Consider the following 21,818-nt stretch of genomic DNA (forward strand, 5'->3'; position numbering starts at 1 on the left):
AATTTCATAGTAGCACAGAGTAGCAACCTAATTAATTCACAGTTACTGGAAAAATTATTTTCATTTGTTTTCATCTGTAAGAACAATGGATGTTTTCAGATCTTCACTCACAAATCCTTGTTTTATCTAAAAAGGATGCATCTCACCAAGTGACCATTTTGCTGACAGAGAGGTTCAGTCAGGGTATACTGCTCAGATTGATTTACCTGCTAACACAGTGGTACACTTACAGTTCACACCCTTGAGGACATTTGTCCAACAGAAGTTACATCACAAACAGCTAATTTTAAACAAAGATGTTGCTGTCTACAAAACAAAAACTGTTAAAAACTCTTCATGTCAGATCATGGGCTCATTTTCCTTAGAAATTATCTTTTCGAAATGGGTTTCAATTTACTAAAACAAATTCCAAGGCAAACAAACAAACCAACTATCAACAGGCAACTTAACTTGTCTTCATGTATTTGTAGTTTGCTAATGTAGTAAATGTATATCAGACTCTCAAACACTCATCCACCTTATCTTCAGAAGTAGCATTTCTGACACAGCCATTGTTGAGAATTAAACACCATTTCCTCCCAGGCTTACCGTTTCCTATTTTTATACAAGCAAAGCACGTACCTATAGGTGATGCATTTTTGACAACTATTCACTTTCTAATTTTGATGTTTAAAAAATAAGGAATCATTGGAACAGAAATAGTTAGAAAGCACAGCCTTTGATGGCTATTGTTTGACTCCATGAGGCTTTGCGCAGATAACTTGGCAATTCGCTCAAGAACATTAGATTAGTTGAACTCAGATCTCATAATTAAGTGTTGTAACTCCTTCATTTTGACAATGATTTGGAGACTCCAGGATTTGTTAATCATTCGAACTGCTTACAAGTTTGTCAGCTAGGTGGTGACTGCTACAGGAGCTTACAAAGAATGTAAGCAGGTTTCAATTACATTTACCATATTTACCCTGCATTTTTATTTGCATTTCTTTCACCTTGAACAATTGCAAATATAAGGGCATTCAAAATCTAGACACTAAGTACCAAGTTAAGAGCACTGCAGAGGAATAATTAATTTAATTATTTCCTCTGACGTTACACTTTCCTTAGACACCTGTATTAATATTAATGGTTTCAATGCTTATTTTAAATAACAAAGCTAAATTGCAGCTCAGCAAGATGAAAGTGTTCCTTTTCAAGTGGAGCATCTGTAACTTATGAGGGAAGGACAGCATCTGACAAATGCTTTTATGCAACATTCATTGGTATGAATAGCTAGAGCTTTAATACGGAAAACAAACAAAAAAGCCCATAGAATTTCCACTATAAAACGTATGAGGAAAAAATCAGTAACAGTATTGTATTTTTTTAATCCATGCTTAAAAGTATAAACTCTTCAAGTGTTTTTTGTTCAGTCCTTTCCAGCTTGTCACATAAGTTTAATTTTCAGAGAACACATCACTGTATTCCTGCATGGGAGTTATTTGTCACAGAAAAAACAGGACACACACTTGGTTCTGAACATAAACAGAAATTTATGCCAACTTGATGGAAACAAAATACAAAAGATACATCTTGCTATGTTGACAATAACATATAAAACAAAGAAGCAGCATCAAAATTGTGAGAATAAAATAAAAAACAGTGAAATGTTAATGAGACCAGAACTTCCTCGCTTACACCGCTGCAAAAATGCATAAACTAGGATAATGTGAGAGTGTCCCAATTTTTATTCATATTTTTACAAAGATGATTCAGAAAGATTTATTAAATATACCAATGACACTTATTTGATGGGATTCTTCTATGATCAATATTCACAGACTATTCTTTCCATTATTTTTATTTCAAAATGAGCAATGCCTTCTGTAAAAATGTATACATTCAGAATCTTTTTTTGTGTGTGTATGTGTGCCCAAAATAAAACTTTAATGTTTCTGAAAGGTATTCCAGATACAGAATGACTGTTTACTTCAGAGGGGTTAACTCGTATACTACACTTCACTGTACAGTCAGTCACAGAAGTTAGAGTTACAAAAACTATGATCTTTTTTTTTTTTGTTTCATAGTATTAAAGAAATGCTATGAAATTAGGTACAATCATAATTTCAACATGAAAAAACAGCAGTATTACATTTGACTCAATGACCTTATCTCTATAAAAAATTGTCCATTTAACAAAGATAAAAAAAAATAAACAACTTTCAAGTCTTTAAACATGAAGTTCTCTTGTTTTCTTTTACACTTTTGGCAAGTGTCATTAAAGCATTATCTTTAAAGGATGCCCCCTCCCTTCTGAAATGCACTTTGGCTGTTTCATGACTCCTGGTTTTCAGACCAGCCATGTCACCATACTGGATTATCATAATCCAGACTAAATATTTAACAGACAGACAAAGGAAATGAATCTCAGGCTTAAAGAACACTGCATCCAGTGTGCCTGAGCAAAGCCCTTGCAAGTCACAAGGAACGTCACAGCACTGGCTGTTTTATACTGTATGGTGAACATACGTGGAGGGAAAAAAAGAATGCTTTCTTGGTAACAGGTTCTCGAGAAAAAAAAACGAACTCCCAAAGCATCCACCTAATACTAATAGGTATAAACCTTTAGAGTTGACCTGATCCAATGTTTCATTGGAAAATACAAACTTGAAATGTTTAGACACTTGCTGCTTAGAAATATATACTAGAATCCTAGAACCTCTCAAGTCACACCCAGGGTTTCCATCCAGGAAAGAGTTGGCTCAGGTTTTTAGGGTCCATGGCCTGCTGGATGAGGAGGTTCACCTGTCCTCCCACGCTGAGCACTGTTCCTTCTTCAACGCCTTTCAGCTTCTCCTGAAGTCTCATCAGGACGCGTTCAGCCACTTTGTTAAAACTCTGGTCATCGCTGCTGGCAGAATAAAGACAGAAAAACAATGGCACTAGGTATGATCCTGACCAGAACGAGCAATTTTGGTAATAAAAAGGTAAAACACAGCAAGAGACAATAAAAAATACATAAATTTTTCACCTGGCTTTTCTTTTACATTCTTGGGGATCAGCACCGAGTGTGGAGCTCATGTCAGCCTCATCCTCTGGTCTCTGCTGCAAATACAAAGCTTTCAAGGGGTTCATGGTCCAGTCAAAGAGGGGATCATACAGCAGCACCTACACAGTAAACAAACATCTATTTAATTTAACTGTTAATTACAGCTAGCTCAGTGACCTAACAGGAAGAGCAATGGTCAGTTGGTGATGTTCATGCTAACCAGATTAAACTTTTTTTTTTTTTTTTTTTGAAAATCCAATAGAATTGGGCTAAAATGCTTAGTAAACAGAGTAATGATGAAAGAACATCTGATCATTTGCAGGTGTGTGTGTTCTGCATACTTGACTCAGTTTTGACATTCACAGCAATGAAGAGATCATTTTTAATAAACTTCCAGACACATATGATTTATTTTTAAAGCATAGCAAATGCTGAAGTTTAATTCACTTCTTTGTGACTTAAACAAAGAGGATTTAATTCACCTGGCACTACTCATGCTAGGAATGATGCTTTGCAGCTAGAAGATAGCCAGAAATATTTTAGTTACTCAACAGGGAGAAGTGTGTATGCCTGAAACAAATAGTTCCCATAGAAAGTACAGACTGGTCTTGATCTTACTGAAGATTACATGAATTGACAAATCTGATCAATGCTACTAAATGAAAATTAAAAAAAAAAATAATTAAAAGACAAGCCATAAATATAAATTTACATAGTATAGTAATGTGTACAAAGACCAGAAATTGATGATATTGTGGCAGCTTGCTATCGGAAAGAATGATAAAATAGTTACCTCTACAATGGTCAGCAAAGCTTCTTGAGAATTTCTCATAACAGCCATTGTTTTCTCACAGCATCTAGAAAATATTTTACCGCATTTTTAGATTATTTGGAGTAAATTAAATTGTATTTTCATCATTTTGGAAATGGGTATTTGTATCCTTATTCAAGGCTAATTTCTAACATACGAGTAACCTGTCTGTTTCCATTTTAGAGAAAATGAAGAAATTGAGAACTTTAAGACCATAAGGAGAATATATACAGAACTGATTAACTCCCTGTGGGAAAGAGATTACCTGTTTCACTGTCTGAACTGTTTCTATTAAGAATTAAGCACCGAGCCACCACCGATTGCTGTGGTATGCCACAATGGCAGTACTGCTTGGCTGGGTGAAAATGTGCGTGCCAGAGGTGCTCTGCAAGACATCAGAGAATCTTGGCAGGCTACCTTCATATGGAACAAGGAGATTCAGTGGCCAAAGACATTAAGCTACTTCTGAAATCTCTCCAACAGCTTTAGATGTAGATGTTGCTATTTACACTCACTCCCCACTGAACTGGGCGTCTGAAAGTCATAAGAAACTTTCCTTATGAGACAGATACTCTTCAGGGAAAGAGTCGGCCTCCTTACCTACTTCAGGATCAGAACATACACTACAAGTTAACTGACTGTTCACACCCAATCTTGAGATGCCTTGTTTGTACACTTACACCTGTTCTGTTACTTACAGATCAGTATGGCTAAGGCAGAAACAAAATCTGCACCAGAAACTGTATTTCCTTCTGCCAGAGCCAAACAATTTACTTTTTTCTGTATCATGGGACAAAAGTCTCAGAAATAACAAGAAACAGTGAATTTGAGAGCATCATGGTTAGAATAGAAGTGGCAGTGATTGTTCCTTCACAGTACAAATGTACAGTAGGACTTATTAAATGCTACCTTACAAAGACAATGCTTACGTTACATGTTTTTGAAAGACATGAAATTTAGGGTTTGCAAGCATTAATATAATGAAAGCCCCCAGTGAGAGAAATGACCTGCTTTTTGGGGCCCTCTTGGGTCGTTAGCATGAAATAAGATGGGAGTTAACAGAAACTCATCCCTTTGGGTAGTTTTCTGTCTTGCAGCTCAAATCTGTTGTGAGATTTATATTTTGCACTTGCAAAGCGATACCAAAAATATGAATCAAAAGAGGAAACAGACAACAAATTACTTAAAAAACAAAATAAAAATGAACAGAAATAAGAGAACAAAACAATTTAAAGGAACTTCATGGCTTGGATATATAGTACAGTTTTAAAGGATCATAGATCTGAAGAAAACAAACCCTAGCAGTGTAAATTGAGGGATGAAATTTAGTTGTGGAGCCTTTAGAAGCACTGAGCCAACCCTGAGATTCACAAGAGGGTGACATTAACCCATTATTTAGTGAAGAATATGAGACACTAAGTAACAATAATGGAATGTTTATCTGGTTACATGAATAACAGTGCATGATTTAGAGGTCAGCATTTAGTTTTGGATATTATCAACAGAAATTAAGTCTCCCCTCAAGCACTGAGACTACTTAACATAGAATCATAGAATCATAGAATATCCTGAGTTGGAAGGGACCCTTAAGGATCATCAAGTCCAACTCTTGACACCGCACAGGTCTACCCAAAAGCTCAGACCATGTGACTAAGTGCACAGTCCAATCTCTTCTTAAATTCAGACAGGCTCGGTGCAGTGACCACTTCCCTGGGGAGCCTGTTCCAGTGTGCAACCACCCTCTCTGTGAAGAACCCCCTCCTGACGTCCAGCCTAAATTTCCCCTGCCTCAGCTTAACCCTGTTCCCGCGGGTCCTGTCACTAGTGTTAATGGAGAAAAGGTCTCCTGCCTCTCGACACCCCCTTACAAGGAAGTTGTAGACTGTGATGAGGTCTCCCCTCAGCCTCCTCTTCTCCAGGCTGAACAGGCCCAGTGACCTCAGCCGTTCCTCGTACGTCTTCCCCTCCAGGCCTTTCACCATCTTCACAGCCCTCCTCTGCACACTCTCCAACAGTTTCATGTCCTTTTTATACTGTGGTGCCCAGATAACATAAAACAACCCATAATGCCATAAATACACTGCTGCCTCCTTACCCCTATGCCGTATGGGATCACTTACCTTCTGAAGACTCCTTCCACTCCAGTAATACCCATTCCGTCCACAATATCCCTGGTTAATCTAAATGGAACAGTCTCTGGTGTGGGAAGGATTTTACCTTGCTCAAAAGCAACTCCTAAATGAAAAAATAATACACGTTTAAAAAAAACAACAACAGTTCAAGTAAATAAAAACGAAAGCTGTCTTTTCTGTCCCACTTACCCAAATCTATATGCACTAGTTCTGCAGTTTGTTCATCTATCAGGATGTTATGAACATGTCTGTCTCCAAGTCCAAGTATGTAGCCGACTAAAAGAAAAAGGAAAGTTCTGAAACCATTATTTACATGCCATAAGAAACAGGGATCACTTAACAAACAGAAGATTATTCAAATCAGTTTAACACAAGTAAACAAATTTAAAGTGAGACTATTTCTTCCCCCATGTGAATGTGTTACTCCAGTAAAGAGCAAATGTCATTCCACAAATTAAAAAAAAGGTTGACTGAACGCAATTGCAAAATGGCAGTTCTGATACAGATGCGTAAGGTTATTATCTATTTCACAGACTTCTTGCCCACTTCTCTCTGTAGATAGGTTAAACAAACAATTTTACAATTTTGAATTAAAAAAAAAAAAAAGATAAAAAGTACACAGTAAAGTGAGGGGTTTCTTATTATTACTATTTCTAAGAAAACCTTTTAACCCACAGTGTCATATAACCATGATTCAGTCAGGGCAGCTCTACCACTAAATTTTTCCTAAGTGATTCCTGTCTAATTTGGTTTTAAAAATCTCCAAATTATAAGATCTTTCCTGTAAGCCTACTTCAGTGCTTTACTGTCCTCACATTCAGAAAGCCTTCACATGAAACCTTGATGCTTTTTTTTTCCTATCTAATGGACATGGATTAATATTTCCTATAAAATTCTTTCATCTGAATTCTGCTAGACTGTAGATTTACTTAATTTTTCAGCAAAAAGGGAGTGTATAAACAATATGCTAACATATAAGATACAGTCTACTGTAATGGGTACAATATACTATCAAATATCTTCCAGAGACACGATATGAAACTGAGTCATCCAGAAGAAGTCCAGAATCTGTGTGCATACCCTTATTAATTGAAATAGAAAAATCAAAGAAAAATGCCAAAGCTTAAATAACCATTTTGGCCATGCCTAATGATGCCAGCAAATGGAAAGTAAAAGATTAAGCCTTTCAAATCAGTTACTACATTTGAGACTACAGATGCAATGAAAAAAATCTTAAAGCACAGTAACAGAATTAGTTAGGTAAAAACTACCAGAACCTAAATATACGAACCACATATACAGAAAATAAAGAAACAATTTCATTTTGTGTTTCTACTGCAGAAAAAGGGGATGGGGGGTCAGAAATTTTAATTACAAAAACAGTGCTGGTGCTCTTGATGAAATTTTTTGTTCACCCCCCACCATTTTCTGACAAGTGTCAAAATCTGAAAAGCCATTACATCTGAAATGGCATAAATTCTTTTTTTACATAATTTAAAAAGCCATGTTCATAGTTCAATACAATACCTATAGAAGAAGTAGCCACACTGCGAGTGTATGCCAACCGTTTTTCAAACCACACAGCTGGATCCAGGAATTTTTCCATGCAGAAATAACGAAACACGGGTTGAAAATTCTCACAGACCTTCATGAAGATGTTGTATTTCTCTTCAGAATGTTTCTTCTGTGCATCCTTTAAATACATATGAAATGTTTCCCCTGTGACTGACTGTTTTGGAAAGAAATACAGCTCTTCCCCTTCCCCAAATGCTGTTCTCACTTGTTTCTCTCAGCTATGAACTGCATTTTTTAAAGCAATCATTAATGCACCTTTTTGTCTGTTTTACTAAACGACTATATTTTCATACACAACTCATGGGCTACATGTGAAAAACACATCCCATTCCTTTGGTTCAGTGGCTGCACATATTTTATATATATGGGTAAATGCATCTTGTTGGGACATACTTCCCCCGCACTCTCTTCTGTTGCTTTTCTGATGGCTTCACACAATTGTGAGAAAGTCATTCTCACTCATTCATTCAAATGCAAAAGCTGTACAAAGTCACAATTAAGCACACTTTTATCCTGTTAATTCTATACAGATTTAAAAGAAATTAATTTCTTGCACCTCGTGTCTATGTAAAGCAACAGGTAAAACTGTCTGCAGTGACTGCTGAGTCTATTTACTGTCCTTTTCATATGGTAGTGGGCATTATTTAGTCTTCCTTTTAGTCTTTAGTGTTTTTTGTTTTTTGTTTTTGTTTTTTTTTCTTTCTGTGCATGGCTGTCAGCACACAAGAGCCAGACCTCTTCACACTGTCTTATGGCAGTTAAGACCATGCGTTCATCTCAGCTGGATTCTAAACCCATTTTTTTCCCAAGGATTAATATTTAGCATTTTGGCTTACTCAGGAAAATAAAATTATTTTTCAATGCAATGAGAAACATGAATAAATTACATGTATAAAGTAATTTTCTAAGATAACTTTACACTGAATCTGTTGGGTCTCTGTAACAATCGTTCTGGTATTCTGATGTATTTATATTCTAGAAAACATTTCACAGATTTCCTGGAGATTTAACTGTATTCAAATCTTTCCTACAACAAACATTCATTCCGCTATTTTTGTGTTGTAAAGACTCTTCCCAGGCTGCATTCAGATTAGTCTGAAGACATATTAATACCATTGTTATATACTAAAAGTATAACCTTATATACTTAAAGAAACCTTTTCTGTGTAGCAGAATATGAGCTAGATATTTTTCTTTAATTATTTTGTCTCACCATCATTATCTTCTGGCACTGATAACTTGAGTAATCTTTAGGCCTGTATCTCTTGTGAGCTCCCTCCTCGATATTCACAAGAAACTCCCCAAGGGGAGTTGTTCCTGAGCACCACTCCAGAACGCCACTTTTCTGAGAAAGGGGAACTACCTGTGAAAACAAAACCAGTGCTGCATGGGAGAGGGAGACACACACAGAGCTACAAATACATACTGCAGATCCTCAGCGGATATTTGCGTTTGTTTAAAAAGACACAAAATCAAACCACAGAGCTGGCCAAAATATATGATTTTAATGTATGGCTATGCATATATAACATAAACTCAAGGTTCTTCTAGTATATTCTTGCAATTTATTTTTTTTTTTTAGCCCAGAGGACCTTCCACTACATACTTCATTACATCTTAGTCTATTCAGTTTGCTTGTTTGTATCAGTATTCTAGAAGACAGAACTCTCCTTGAGAATGAACAATGTCCAGACCTCAGGGAAATAGCTACTGCCTGTTTCCTTAATTTTTTTTCTTATAGAAGTCTCTTTATCTCATAACATAACCCCTCATTTTCTTCCTCCCTGCTCTCATTCATTTTTATACACGTACAAACATGCATCTTCATTGAAAACTATTTTAAGAATGTGAATCAAACTGTGTCTTAGACTATGCTAGCAGTTCACATATTTTCCTTTAGAGATTCCAGAACACACAAATCTCACTTGTCAAGGACAAGAACTTATACTTTTAGAGCACTTACTCAGGTCGCCATCACAGCAACACTTTTAACAACACATAAATAAATATACTTTGAAATTGTCTTTAGATTAAGAAGAGGAGAATAGGAAAATATGCTTTATCAGTATCATTAGTATTAATTCCTCCACTTTCAGCATCTGTTCAGGGTTACCTTGTATCTTCGGATAGCTAATTTTCTCTTTCGTGTTTCAGTGTTTTGCTGGAGCAATGTATTACACATCTGGAAAACCTGTTGCATAACAGCATCTTGTCTCAGATCGTCACGTCCCTGTAGCATAAATAGAAAAAGCAGTTAAAGAGAACTTTTTTTCAGCATACAACTTCTTGTTTTGCAACTTTATAATATACAGAAAAAATAAATCCACAAAACACAAATTACTTTTCCACAATAATCAACTGCAATAAAATGTAATTAACAATTGGTTTTCATCTATATTTGGTTTTCTAATAGTACGCAGTTGTTTAAGCAGTATTATCGTTAACTTATCACTTTTTTCTTCTCTTTTTTCACAAATGTTATTCAATTAAGGTTTCAATGAATCTACATTCCTTAAGGTACCTTTTTTTAAAAAGGTGTTTCATTTACCGTATTTAGCAATCCAGCACACAGCTGAAGCAGCATCAGTTGGTACTGCAATTCTGATTAAGGATTGTACATCTTAAAGGCTTCCCTTTAAGACTTTCAAAACTACCCCATACTTAACAGCAAATCAGAACTCTTAGAGCAGCTGATGAATGTTTACAAGGCCAGAAGGGACAGACAGAATGTAACGAACTGAGTTTAATGAAATTTTTTTGTTTAGAGATTTGTGTCTACGTGCATGTATTCAATTGTCACTGAATCATAATGATTTTTCTATAGGGAAAAAAAGAAAAACGGAGGTATTTTACAGAAAATGCTGATGGCTTTTATTTGCTGCAGGTCACTTGTCACATGACCACACAACTCAGCAGGTCTGGTAATTGTCAGGTAAGCTACTGCATATTGTTGAAAATATTTACAATAACATTAATTATGAGATACTTTGTGATTTCCTTTATTAAAGGAAAATGCATTTTCATTCTCTGTTCCCTAAACAGAGAAAACTGACACCGAACTGTGAAAATTTTGCATATAGTACACGAGTGATACCAGAGAAAACTGAGATGAGAACTTAAAAATTCCAACATTCCAAATCTCTGAGATGCCCCTACAACAGACAGAACCTACCTTAACCAGCTGCCTCCTTTCTTTACCATCTGATCCTATACAGTCTATTATTTTAGGCAGATTCAGGCCTCCTGCTAAGTGAAATTCTGGCTTAAAAGACTTTATTGTCACCAAATTTTCATATTTTCCAGTGGGATCCACCTGAAATTATATTAGTTTAAAATTAATAGAAATATGATCTCCATTTGCCCCAGAGAAAGCATTAATGATTTGTTTGGAAACTATATTCTAAGTATTAATATAAACGTTCTGTCATCTACAAGGATAATAACCATAAAATTTACAAAGATATGCTGAGCAAAGGAATGAGTTTGATTCCTGCTTGTCTGCCCCCTTGGTGGAGGGGACCTGCCGCTTCCAAACAACCTGGGACTCAATTCCAGCCCATGCCAACTAGCATTCTCCCAAAAAATATTTGTGTATGGTCAGCGGACATCAGATTTACACTAGCCTACAAATGGACCCAATCTACTATTCTAAAACTGCCCAAATCTGTATGATCTGTATCTTAAACCATCCTGGATATCCCCATGCCACAAAGTAACCCTACTAAATTAGCTGTAAGGAAATTCCATTTGAGTTGTTTATACTACAGACCTCCTACTGTTTTAGATAAATTGTACAGGGGAAGAAGAGAAGCAAAGACAATAACAATTGTATCTTAACAAGGAGCAATACCCAAGACCAAGAGGAGCCGTACAAACAAGTGCTATTTAGCATGGGTGGCAATTTCTGACCTCTGAAGTTAAACAGCATAAAATATTCCATTGGGCTGTTCTATTCAGCTGTACAGAGATAGCCAGCGGCACTTCAATGGAAGCTCAGCTTCAAACACTTACATTTTAGGCAGCTGGCCCAAAATACAGCTCCACACTCCTCAAACAGCTACGTTTCCTAGGTAGAGGAAGCATGCCCACATATTCAGGCATATAAGAATGGGTGCCAATGCACCCATCCAATCAAAAGCTCATGCTAATGGGAATGGATCATTTACCATTACTAAATTACTGAGCTAACGCACACAAGCTGGCCAACTGGGAAGAGCAGAAGAGGCAGATCTATTTAATTTCACAGCTTTACGTACATGAAACGCCTCCTTAAAACTCTGAGCTAGCACCTATAAAGTAAGAGATTCAGATTTCCACATCCTCTCTGTTGTTTAGATGCCTCATCACCCCTTTCAATGATGAAAGACTAGCCAGTGCTAACAGGGGCAAAATCATCTTCATATGATAAGATGCTATCGTATACTTTGGGGTCATGGTCTTATAAAAATTTCTAAAGGCCTTCCAAAAGCAAGGATCTCACCCTGTATCTCCCGCCTCACAGGAAAAAGAGCCCAGATAGGCTGGCCTGTGAAGAACATGGGAATCTGATGAAGAGAGAAATGCTCTGACTGTCATTAGAGAAACCTGAATCTAAGATTTGATACTATAATGTAGAACTATTTCAACTTCAGTCACCTTAATTTCCATGGTAGGGACAACAACATCCTCCAGGTTCTTCAGTTTAGTAATTGGCTGGTCAGCAGGAATACTTATTCCTTCTGTAATTAAATAGAATTCATAGCTTTACAGTTAGAATTATGAACACACATTGAAGGTCACAAAAACAGTTTCTGAGATACAAAATCTTACTGCATACATCTTCTGAACTAATGAAGATGACCAACACACAATTGGGGTTTTCTGGAGTTTCATAGTCACAAAGTCCTTACAGTATAAGCAACTACTACAGCTTTTAATCCAGACTAAATACTACATTTATCAAAAGGCACAATGTTATCACAGTATCTCTTTCATATATATTTTTTTCATCCAAGAATATATATATATATTTATATTTATATATATATATATATTAAAAATATATATATATATCTTCACTATTGAAAATGAAAATCTTTTTTTCAAGACTTACTTCTTTGAGATTTCCACGGACTAGCATCTACATTTGCTAATATGATGTAAGCATCACAAAGGGATTCAATATCTCTAACCATACGAGCTCTCCTTTTTCTTATGATATTGATTATATTGCTAGCAGCCTCCATCCTGTCCTAAAAAAATAAAATAAAATAAAATAAAATAAAATAAAATAAAATAAAATAAAATAAAATAAAATAAAATAAAATAAAATAAAATAAAATAAAATAAAATAAAATAAAATAAAATAAAATAAAATAAAATAAAATAAAATAAAATAAAAATATCAATTGCAAATTACATCTTGTAAGATTAAGGATGCATAGTAACATGCAGTCATTTAAGTACAATTAGAATCATAGAATGGTTTGTGTTGGAAGAGACCTTAAAGACCACCATTGGATCCAGAGGGCAGCAGCAAGGAGGGAGCACAGCAAGCTCTCTACCCTGGATTTCAGGAGAGCAGATTCTGCCCTCTTCAGGGATCTGCTTGGTAGAGTACCATGGGGAAAGAGGCCTGGAGGGAAGAGGGGCCTACGAAAGTTGGTTAATATTCAAGGATCCCCTCCCTCCCAGCTCAGGAGTGATGCATCCTAACACAGAGGAAGTTGGGCAAAAACGCCAGGAGGCCTGCATGGATGAACAAGGAGCTTCTGGGCAAACTCAAACAGAAAAAGAAGGCCTATGGAGAGTGGAAGCAAGGACAGAGCCTGGGAGGGATACAGAGACATTGTCTGAGCAGCCAGGGATTGGGTTAGAAAAGCCAAAGCCCTGTTAGAATTAAATTTGGCCAGGGACATCAAGGGCAACAAGAAAGGCTTCTATAGGTGCATTGGTGACAAGAAGATGACATGGGAAACTGTGGTTCCTCTCCAGAAGGAAACAGGAGACCATGGTAACAACCATGCCAGGACTATAATGATGGGGCAGAAAAAGGACATAAATCCAGATACGAGACGATTCCATGGGCAGGTTCCAACAAAAATTAAACAGTGACAACATTAACATGAAACTGCAGGTCAGTACTACACTTCATCATGGCTTTTAACAAATTAAAGTCATACAAAGGAACAAAAGGTATACTGCGCCAGGCTAAATACCTAGAACAGATGTTACCACTTAAAGCAGAAAGATGCTCAGTATCTACTTTTAACAATAAGCAATAAACGTAGTCAAACACTTACTGCAACTGAAGTGCCTTTTAGAGAATGATTCATCAAGGACATTCACCACAAAATTCTATGCAATAATTGGGGGTATTTGTTGCAGAAAATGTTCGTTATGTTTTGTTTAGCCTCAGTAAAACACAATTTCAACAGTAATTATCAATTCACACACAAAAGAAAGCTTTTTGTCACAAAGTACTTCTTTCTTTCCACTCTTTCTGCTGCTGAATTCTACACTAAAACAGCCCTTGAAATAAGTAAGTAAATATTTATTACAAAACTGAATAGAAATATAAGTTTTTATAGTTACCACATCAAGCTGGGAGATTTCTTTTGGTGCAGTTTTAATTAACTTATTTCTTCTTATCGAGTCTGGTTTTGTCAGAAGATCATCTTTGTTAGCATTTGCCAAAGCCAATATTATAAACAAAGAATGATGCGGATGATCCAGTGAAATTCTAGACATCAGCTGTCAAGGAAAAGAAAAAGATCCCATTATTGAAAATTATACAGAAGAAATAAAATGACTTAACTAACAAAATTATTTTTTTTGAGCTACTAAGGCTCTTTATAAGAAATAAAGAGTCGTAATATCACTTAGACATTACCTCCAGAATTGTAATACATTCAAGGTACATTTCTATACCTGCATAAGACTATTCTTATACAACAACAAAAACAACAAAGTAGCAATGAGAATTCCCCAATTCTCTCTCTCCCTCCACCCACAATATTGATTTTGCATCACCACCTCCATAACTCATTGTGCTACAGCTGCATAAAGAAAGATACATATTATTTAGGAGTATGCACCATTAAGCCAATCAAGGTATCTTTAGGTACAAAAAAAGCATAAATTACATTATTCAGAACTTCATGAAATCCTAGTCCACCCATCATCTTGGTTCCCATTCGAGCAGCCAGTTGGTACATCAGAGGCAAAAATTTGTATGAAGGGATTTTCTCTGCATTTTTCTGTAGTAGAGAAAATTCAGCAAGAAAGCTGCATTAAACACCAAAACAAAGACTGTAATCATAAAATACCAGGTTAGAAATTTTGATTTTGCTTTTTTTTTTTTATCAGGGTAACTATTGCTGAGTGATCAAGTGAGTATCACATCATCTTGGTTCCTGCCTCTTGAATGTCCTTCATGAGGAAAGTACTATTTGCTATTCTACTAGAGCAGAGCTTAGATACGTTAATTCAGAATGCCCACATTTCTAGATTCACTGTGGCAAGAAACAGTCCTAATAAAAAAAATTACAACCTTGTTTTTAAGACAATAAACAACTGCGTGTTAAAAACATGAGTAAAGGAACACTTTCTACTCTTGAAAGTTAATACAAAGTTAACACAAAATGAAGCAATTGCAAATTACACAGATCTCTGTTATAAATACATATCATTCATGCAAGAATTGACAGATATCCCACATCACTGCAGAAATGAACGAACCAACCTCAGAATGAGAACCTTTCTGGTCCATGGTTGCTATGTTCTACAGATAGTCTAACAGTACATCCTTTCACCCACAAGTATATAGAATATATCTAGAATAACATACTAAAGGACATAGAAGGATATGGGCAGCATTCAAGGTATGTAAAGAACAAGGTAACAACGGTGAAAGATCATGAGGTATATTAAATCTTACCGACTTGCTAAATTACATTGACATTAAATTAAAATGCAGTGAGAATTAGAGCGTTACTGATGAGCAACTAACTTATGAGCAATGACTGAAAAAGGAAAGTTTTGATGGAAATGGTAAGGAGCTATACAAGAAAGTGTACATCACAGCACTATAATTCATCCTTTACAAACAGGAGGAGGAAGAGGATGTGGATAATTGAATGTAAAAGTATAATAAGGAAAAAAAAAAGCAGCAAACATACCTTCATCATTTCATTGACTCTATCAACTCCAGAATTTTCAAGCCACAGGGAACAGAGTCGGAAGATCCACATGTCGTGTTCTTCTCCACTTAGCAAACAGCTGATATAGTTCTCCACTGCTTTACACAAGAAATTTTTACGATCCTCAGTTAGGGCATGTATGGCACATTCATCCAGATCAAGCTCTCGCTGAACCTTCACTGTATATCTATGTGAACAGACATTATTTTTAAACAACACATTATTTCTCAATGAATGGACTAGGCTGTCCAAATTCTGTTGCTTTGCAATTTAACCTTTTTTTTTTTCTCTTTAAACTTGTGTATTAACAAGCCCAGTAAAATAAACATCTACAAAACAAAACTGCAGGAGCTATTCTTTTGGGGCATGTCCAACGCAAATCCACCACTCTAAGTAAATCTTCAGTCAGTGTCTTTTTCCTTTCTAATGATAAAATCTCAGTCTTGATGAAATCATCCATACTGTTCAGTTGTTGCAAAGCTCCTTAGTTTTGGCCCACATCATCTAGCGATTCTCCAAGATGATGTCCAAGCCCAGTTAAGAAAGAAACTATGCAACAAGCATTATGGGCTCAGGCACTGTTTTATGAAAAGAAGTAAAAATTCAGTTGTAGAGGTGTGACCCATGCTGTACCACTTGCCCAGCCAGACAGAGTTAGTAAAGACAAAGCCTTTAACGGCTCCACAGTAACTACCTCCGTCTGAACACTCACCTATTTCTCTCAACTCTGTGCTCTCTCAGGAGGCCAACCTCCTCCTTGGCCTTCTTCAATAATGCTTGCTTGTTTTCAAACTCTGAGGATTTCATGTAATTCTCAATTCGCTGGTACTGATTATCTGAGAAACGAGCCAAAGACAGGAAAGCCTTCATCTTTCCATTCTTCATCTCATCACTGTCTCCACTGTGACTTGCAGCAATTTCCACAGCCTAAAAGGGAAGTTACAATAATAAAAAGCCTGATAATCAGGTGAATAGTGACTACTGCATAATACCTGACCAAATGCTATTAATAATCACAGAATATCAGAATGGAAGTGACCCCTTGAGGTCATCTTGTCCAAATCCATGCTCAAGCAGGGACACTTGTTTGTTCAGAATAGTTAAGGTTGCCTCTAATGAAATATATATATATTTCATATATATATATATATATATATGAAATTTATACATATATGAAATATAGTGTATATATATATATATAATAAAACTGAGTATTTTTTTAAGTGAATTTAATTTTTGCGGTGTTTTTCAGTGCAAACAGTCAAATATCATACATGAAACAGCTTTAACAACTATACGGGAATCTCCTACAATTATCTGTCTTTCGGAGTAAGTACGCATGAAGCTTTGCAACTTAGTTTTACCTTACATCATAAGATGAAGAGGAAAAAAAACAAAGATAGTGCCAAAAAGAGAAGGAAATTGCATATGCAAGTCACTGATTCAAATCATCAGAGGAACCGTGTAGAGAGTAACAGAGAAAGGCAACTATGTATAGTTTCATAAATTAGAAAGAAAGAAATGCAGAGCAGACAAATATTAATAAAAATGTTTCTACTGTGGCTAAGATTATTTACAAAAAAAAATTATAGTACTTTACAACATTACTGTAAGACCTTCCAGCCCCTGGAATGAGACTGTAAATGCCTGTCAATCCCTGTACTGTAAACACAAAGGAGTCAGTGATCTATCCTGAATGTGTAAAGATGGGGATAGGGTGGAAGGAAAAAGGAAAACAGGAATAGTAGTCATATTATAGTGTTATATAATAATATGCGAAACTTGTATTTTCTATAAGAATCTGTATTTTCAACCCACAAAAAAAAAAAGGCGGCTACATTGTAAAATTCACTTGACATTTTAATACTGCATTATCTCAAAGGCTGTGCATTTCAAAGACTAGACTCACCTTTTCTAAGTATTTCCGCATGATGACTGTAGGGTTTTCCAAGCACGTTTCTGCTAACCAGGTTCCACATAGCCTCAGACACTCTGTATACATCAATTTCAGATGAGGATTGTTCTCCACCTTTAAGAAAGAAAATTTTTGGAAAAATAAGAGCAAGGCAGCAAATGAAAATACCTTGAACATAGTAGGTAGGCTACTTATAAAACTTTTTACTTCTAAGCATAATTTAATCACTTAGGCCTGTTACATGTAATGCATCTACAACGTCATTTACTATCTACATAAACAGTAGGCAATGACCTTAAATTACTTTCTCTATGAGACTAAAGGAGAGTGCCTATTTTAAAATACCTGACAGTTTGAACAATTAAAAACACAATAAAAAATAACAAGTTTTAATAAAAATAAAGTAAATTCAGAGCGTGTTTCCAGAAATGTTATTTCTAACATCCCTATTTAATCCTAAGTACCATAGTGCACGCTGTAGGGAACATTCAGGTATTGTGATAACTGTGTGATCATCACATTTTTCAGACAGACTTCTCCATGGAAACTTGGTTAAAAGTGCTCTGAGAAGATGATGGAGTAGATTTGCAGTGGACTTGCCTCCAGACTGGAAGCTCAGCTTGAATTCTACAGCAGGACAAATTTCCAAAATACTTTTAGTACAGGGTATGTATTAAAGACCACCTGATCACGATGGCAACACTGACTGTGAAATGCTGATGAATATCATAGACTGCAAAAACACAAAACCTCCTTATGTAGACAATGTAAACGTAACACTGGAAGGTGAGATTCAAACTATGTTTTTGAAGCCTTTATCAACCAATATATGAAACAATCACATAAATGAAAAGCGGATAAGCAACTCTTGATTTTGTCCTGATATGTGTAGAACTTTGCCCTAAACACTCCAATCTTCTGAAGTGTGATATTCCTTCATAATGTATAGAGATTCAAAGTGAATGTCTACTACCTTCCAAAAATACTCTAAGAAAAAAAAAATATTCTAAGAAAGCTATCATGGCTAAACAGGAAGGTAAGGAAGATGAAGACACTTCTACCACATCAGTGTGCAAAACGAAGTTTTATCAAACAGAAAAAATACACAAAACAGACTGTCAAAACAAAAAACAAAAAACAAAAAACACAACAATATGAAGACAACTAAACAAATACTATGAAAGCATTTTAAAACATTATTAGAAATTATTATTACTATGAGGAGTTGTTTTTACAACAACAACACAAAAAGAATTGATAGATGAATATAAAGAAAAGCCAGAACAGCTTTTGTAAAAGTAAACCAAGGAATGACAGAAAAGTTGATGCTGAAAGGAACCTCTGGAGAGATACCAGACCCAACCTTCTGTTGAAAACAGGGCTTTAGATTAAGTTTTTAGGACTCTCCTAAACTCAGCCTTGAACTATCGAATTCCAGCACGGAAGATTTCACCATTTGTCTGGGAAATGTGTTACTGTGATAGTGGTAGAATTTTTTTTTCCTGTATCCAGATGGCATTTCTCTTGAAATAACTTGTGCCCATTGTCTCTTGCTCTTTCGCTGTGCATCTGTGCACTTGTAAGTAGCTACCTCCATCTTCTTTACAACCCCTTTTTACGTATTGGAAGATTGTGATTAGATCTGCCCCCTGAGCCTTCCCAAGGCTGAATAAAACCAGTCCTTAAAATATTTATTCCTGTGCCAAGCTCCCCGCTCCTCTAATAACCTTCATAGCCCTTTGTTGGATGTCTCCAATTTCTCAGTGCCTCTGTTGATGGGTGGACTAAAACTGGACACTGCACTTCAGGTGTGGGCTAAGAAGTGCCAAGCAGAATAATCAAACACATTTCTTAACCTACTGGCTAATCTCTTGGTGATGCAGCCCAGGACACGGTTCACCCGTATTGCCACAGGGGCACAACGTCAATTTATTCTAGCATTGGGACCACCAGGTCCTTTTTTGGCGAATCTACACCGCAGCCAGTCAGACCCCTACCTGTACCACTGCTTGAGGTTATTCAGTCCCAAGTGAAGGACTTATCTCATGCAACTTCTGTTGGTACCATCTTCCAGACTACTGAGGTCTGACTCACCAGTCACTTTTCCTTCCAGTTTGCTGTTATATGCAAACTTGGTGAAGGAATTCAGTCCTGTCACATAAATCTCTGTCATAAAGATAGTATCAGAGCCTGTAGCAAACCCTGGGGAAAACTTGCTTCTTTCTGGCTACCAGGCTGCCTTTGCATCATCAATGACCACCCTCTGAGCTCAGCTGTCTAGCCAGTTTTCCACCTGTCTTGTGGTCTTATCGACCCAGTTTGTATCGTACCAGCTTGTCAAGGACAATGTTGTGGGAGACTGTTGCAAATGCCTTGCTCAAATCAAGACAGACGACATCCACAGCTTGTCCTGTATCTGCTGGGCAAACTGTTTCATCACAGAAGACGATCAGGTTAGTCAAGCCTCATTATCCCTAGTATATCTGTGCTCGCTTTTCCCAATCACTTTCTTGTCCTTCATGTGCATGGAAATAACTTCCCTAAAGACCTGTTCTGGAATTTTCCTAGGGATCGAAATGAGGTTGCCTGCTCTGTAGCTTCTCAGACCTTGCTTTTTGCCTTTTCTGAATATGGATGTCATTGCCTCTTGGTGTCATCAGAATTTCCCCTGATTTCCATGATCATTCAGAGGTGATATAAGAGTGGCTCTGAAATAACAGCTGTCTTAGCATCCTCGGATGCATTCCATTTCCCAGCTCAAATGGACTTCCAGAAGAAGTCAACAAGCACAGGGATAAGGAATAACTGTCTGATACCAGTCTACTCCAAGAGATTCCAGCAGTTGTGTGACATGGCTCCTCAGCAAAAAGCTCCTGAAGAAACAAAGCCTCAAGAAACAAAAAGCATGGTTCCTGGAGGGGCAAAAAAGTAAGATAGGCAGCAGAAAGAGAAATAAGTGGGACACTTTTTAAAGGGTCATTAGTCACCCCTGAAAATGCTCCAAAGACCCAGTGATCTGTGCTGTTCAAAAGACAATAGTGTGGGGAAGGCAATGCATAGTAAACAAAATCCGGTGATGATGTTGAGGTATTCAAGGTGATAAAAAGACTGAAAAACTTATGACAGGTAATACAAGAAAATAAATTGAATGAAAAAAGCAGATGAAGCTACCAGCAAAAAATAAATGTTAAATGATGCATGAAGAGGGCAGGCAGAGAACGTATACATGGCTTACATACAGCAGTGACTGTGAGATGGTTATTCCTGTCTAGAAACAAAACTATAAAGTGTTACCTCGCTATGGAGAATGATGACAGGGAATATGTGGTTATTGTTTTTTCAAAGATCAGAACTATCCCCAAATGAAGATGGGGGTTCAAAATGAACAAAAGCAAGCAGCTCTTAAGACAATGAGCATTGAGCTGTGGAATTCCTTGTCACAGAGTTTTTTTGGTGTCATGTTTTTGGTTGGGATAATCCATTTTCTTTACAGAGGTTTGTATGATGCTGTGTGTTTGGATTTTTGATGAAACAGTGTGATAACACATTTATGTTTTCAGTTGTTGCAGAGCAGCTCTCACACAGAGACAAGGACTGCTCAGCTCCTGGTGCTGCCCTGCCAGCGAGGTACCAGGGGGTGCACAGGGAGCTGGGAGGGGACACAGCCAGGAGCTGGCCCAGACTGGCCAAAGGGACATCCCATGCCATGTGGCATCATGCTCAGCAGTAACAGCAGGGATAAAGAAGGAGGAGAGGGAGGTACGTTTGGAGTGACATGGCTTTTGCTTTACCTGGTAATCTGTCTCTATCTCAACCCCCTTTTCCCTTTCTGATTCTCTCCCCCATCCCACCTGGGGGGAGAGAGAGTGAGCAGCTGTGTGGTGCTGAGCTGCCTGCTGGGTTAAACCACAACACTTGGATATTAAAAACTTCCACAAACTCTGTGACTGGACAAATTTACGGTAAAAAAAAAAAAAAAAAAAAAAAGGAAAGAATTATACACAAAGAAACTACATCTGGTTCTGGAAGTTCTTGTGCTACAAATTAGTCTGGAGGAGTACTCTGGCTATTGAACTCAACTATTCTTTACAAGTTTTCTTAGGAACTTCCTATTGTTCATTGCTGAGACAAGAGAGAGGGATTTTTTTGTTTAAATCCTTGTATTCTGAACTGGAGA

General features: G+C 36.7%; 1 protein-coding gene across 3 annotated transcripts in view; it reads right to left on the bottom strand.

The window, feature by feature from the left end:
* Positions 1–1,429: 1,429 nt before the first annotated feature.
* The window catches only part of ATM (ATM serine/threonine kinase), a 69,310-nt gene continuing 48,921 nt past the window's right edge, over positions 1,430–21,818 (bottom strand). The window contains exons 48-63 of one of the 3 annotated variants that reach the window (XM_032190547.1): positions 17,636–17,755; positions 16,439–16,653; positions 15,706–15,913; positions 14,671–14,784; positions 14,120–14,278; positions 12,639–12,777; positions 12,182–12,264; positions 10,719–10,859; positions 9,660–9,776; positions 8,760–8,909; positions 7,499–7,664; positions 6,161–6,247; positions 5,960–6,074; positions 3,822–3,885; positions 3,011–3,147; positions 1,430–2,887 (exon numbers count right to left, since the gene is read on the bottom strand). In XM_032190547.1, the coding sequence (XP_032046438.1) occupies positions 2,707–2,887; positions 3,011–3,147; positions 3,822–3,885; positions 5,960–6,074; positions 6,161–6,247; positions 7,499–7,664; positions 8,760–8,909; positions 9,660–9,776; positions 10,719–10,859; positions 12,182–12,264; positions 12,639–12,777; positions 14,120–14,278; positions 14,671–14,784; positions 15,706–15,913; positions 16,439–16,653; positions 17,636–17,755 (2,196 nt within the window). In that variant the 3' untranslated portion in view covers positions 1,430–2,706. Of the gene's footprint in view, positions 2,891–3,010; positions 3,148–3,821; positions 3,886–5,959; positions 6,075–6,160; positions 6,248–7,498; positions 7,665–8,759; positions 8,910–9,659; positions 9,777–10,718; positions 10,860–12,181; positions 12,265–12,638; positions 12,778–14,119; positions 14,279–14,670; positions 14,785–15,705; positions 15,914–16,438; positions 16,654–17,635; positions 17,756–21,818 lie in introns of all 3 variants that reach the window. The other 2 variants (XM_032190538.1, XM_032190555.1) reach the window with 2 other exon arrangements.

This window comes from Aythya fuligula, chromosome 1 (assembly GCF_009819795.1).
Source record: "Aythya fuligula isolate bAytFul2 chromosome 1, bAytFul2.pri, whole genome shotgun sequence".
NCBI lineage: Eukaryota > Metazoa > Chordata > Aves > Anseriformes > Anatidae > Aythya > Aythya fuligula.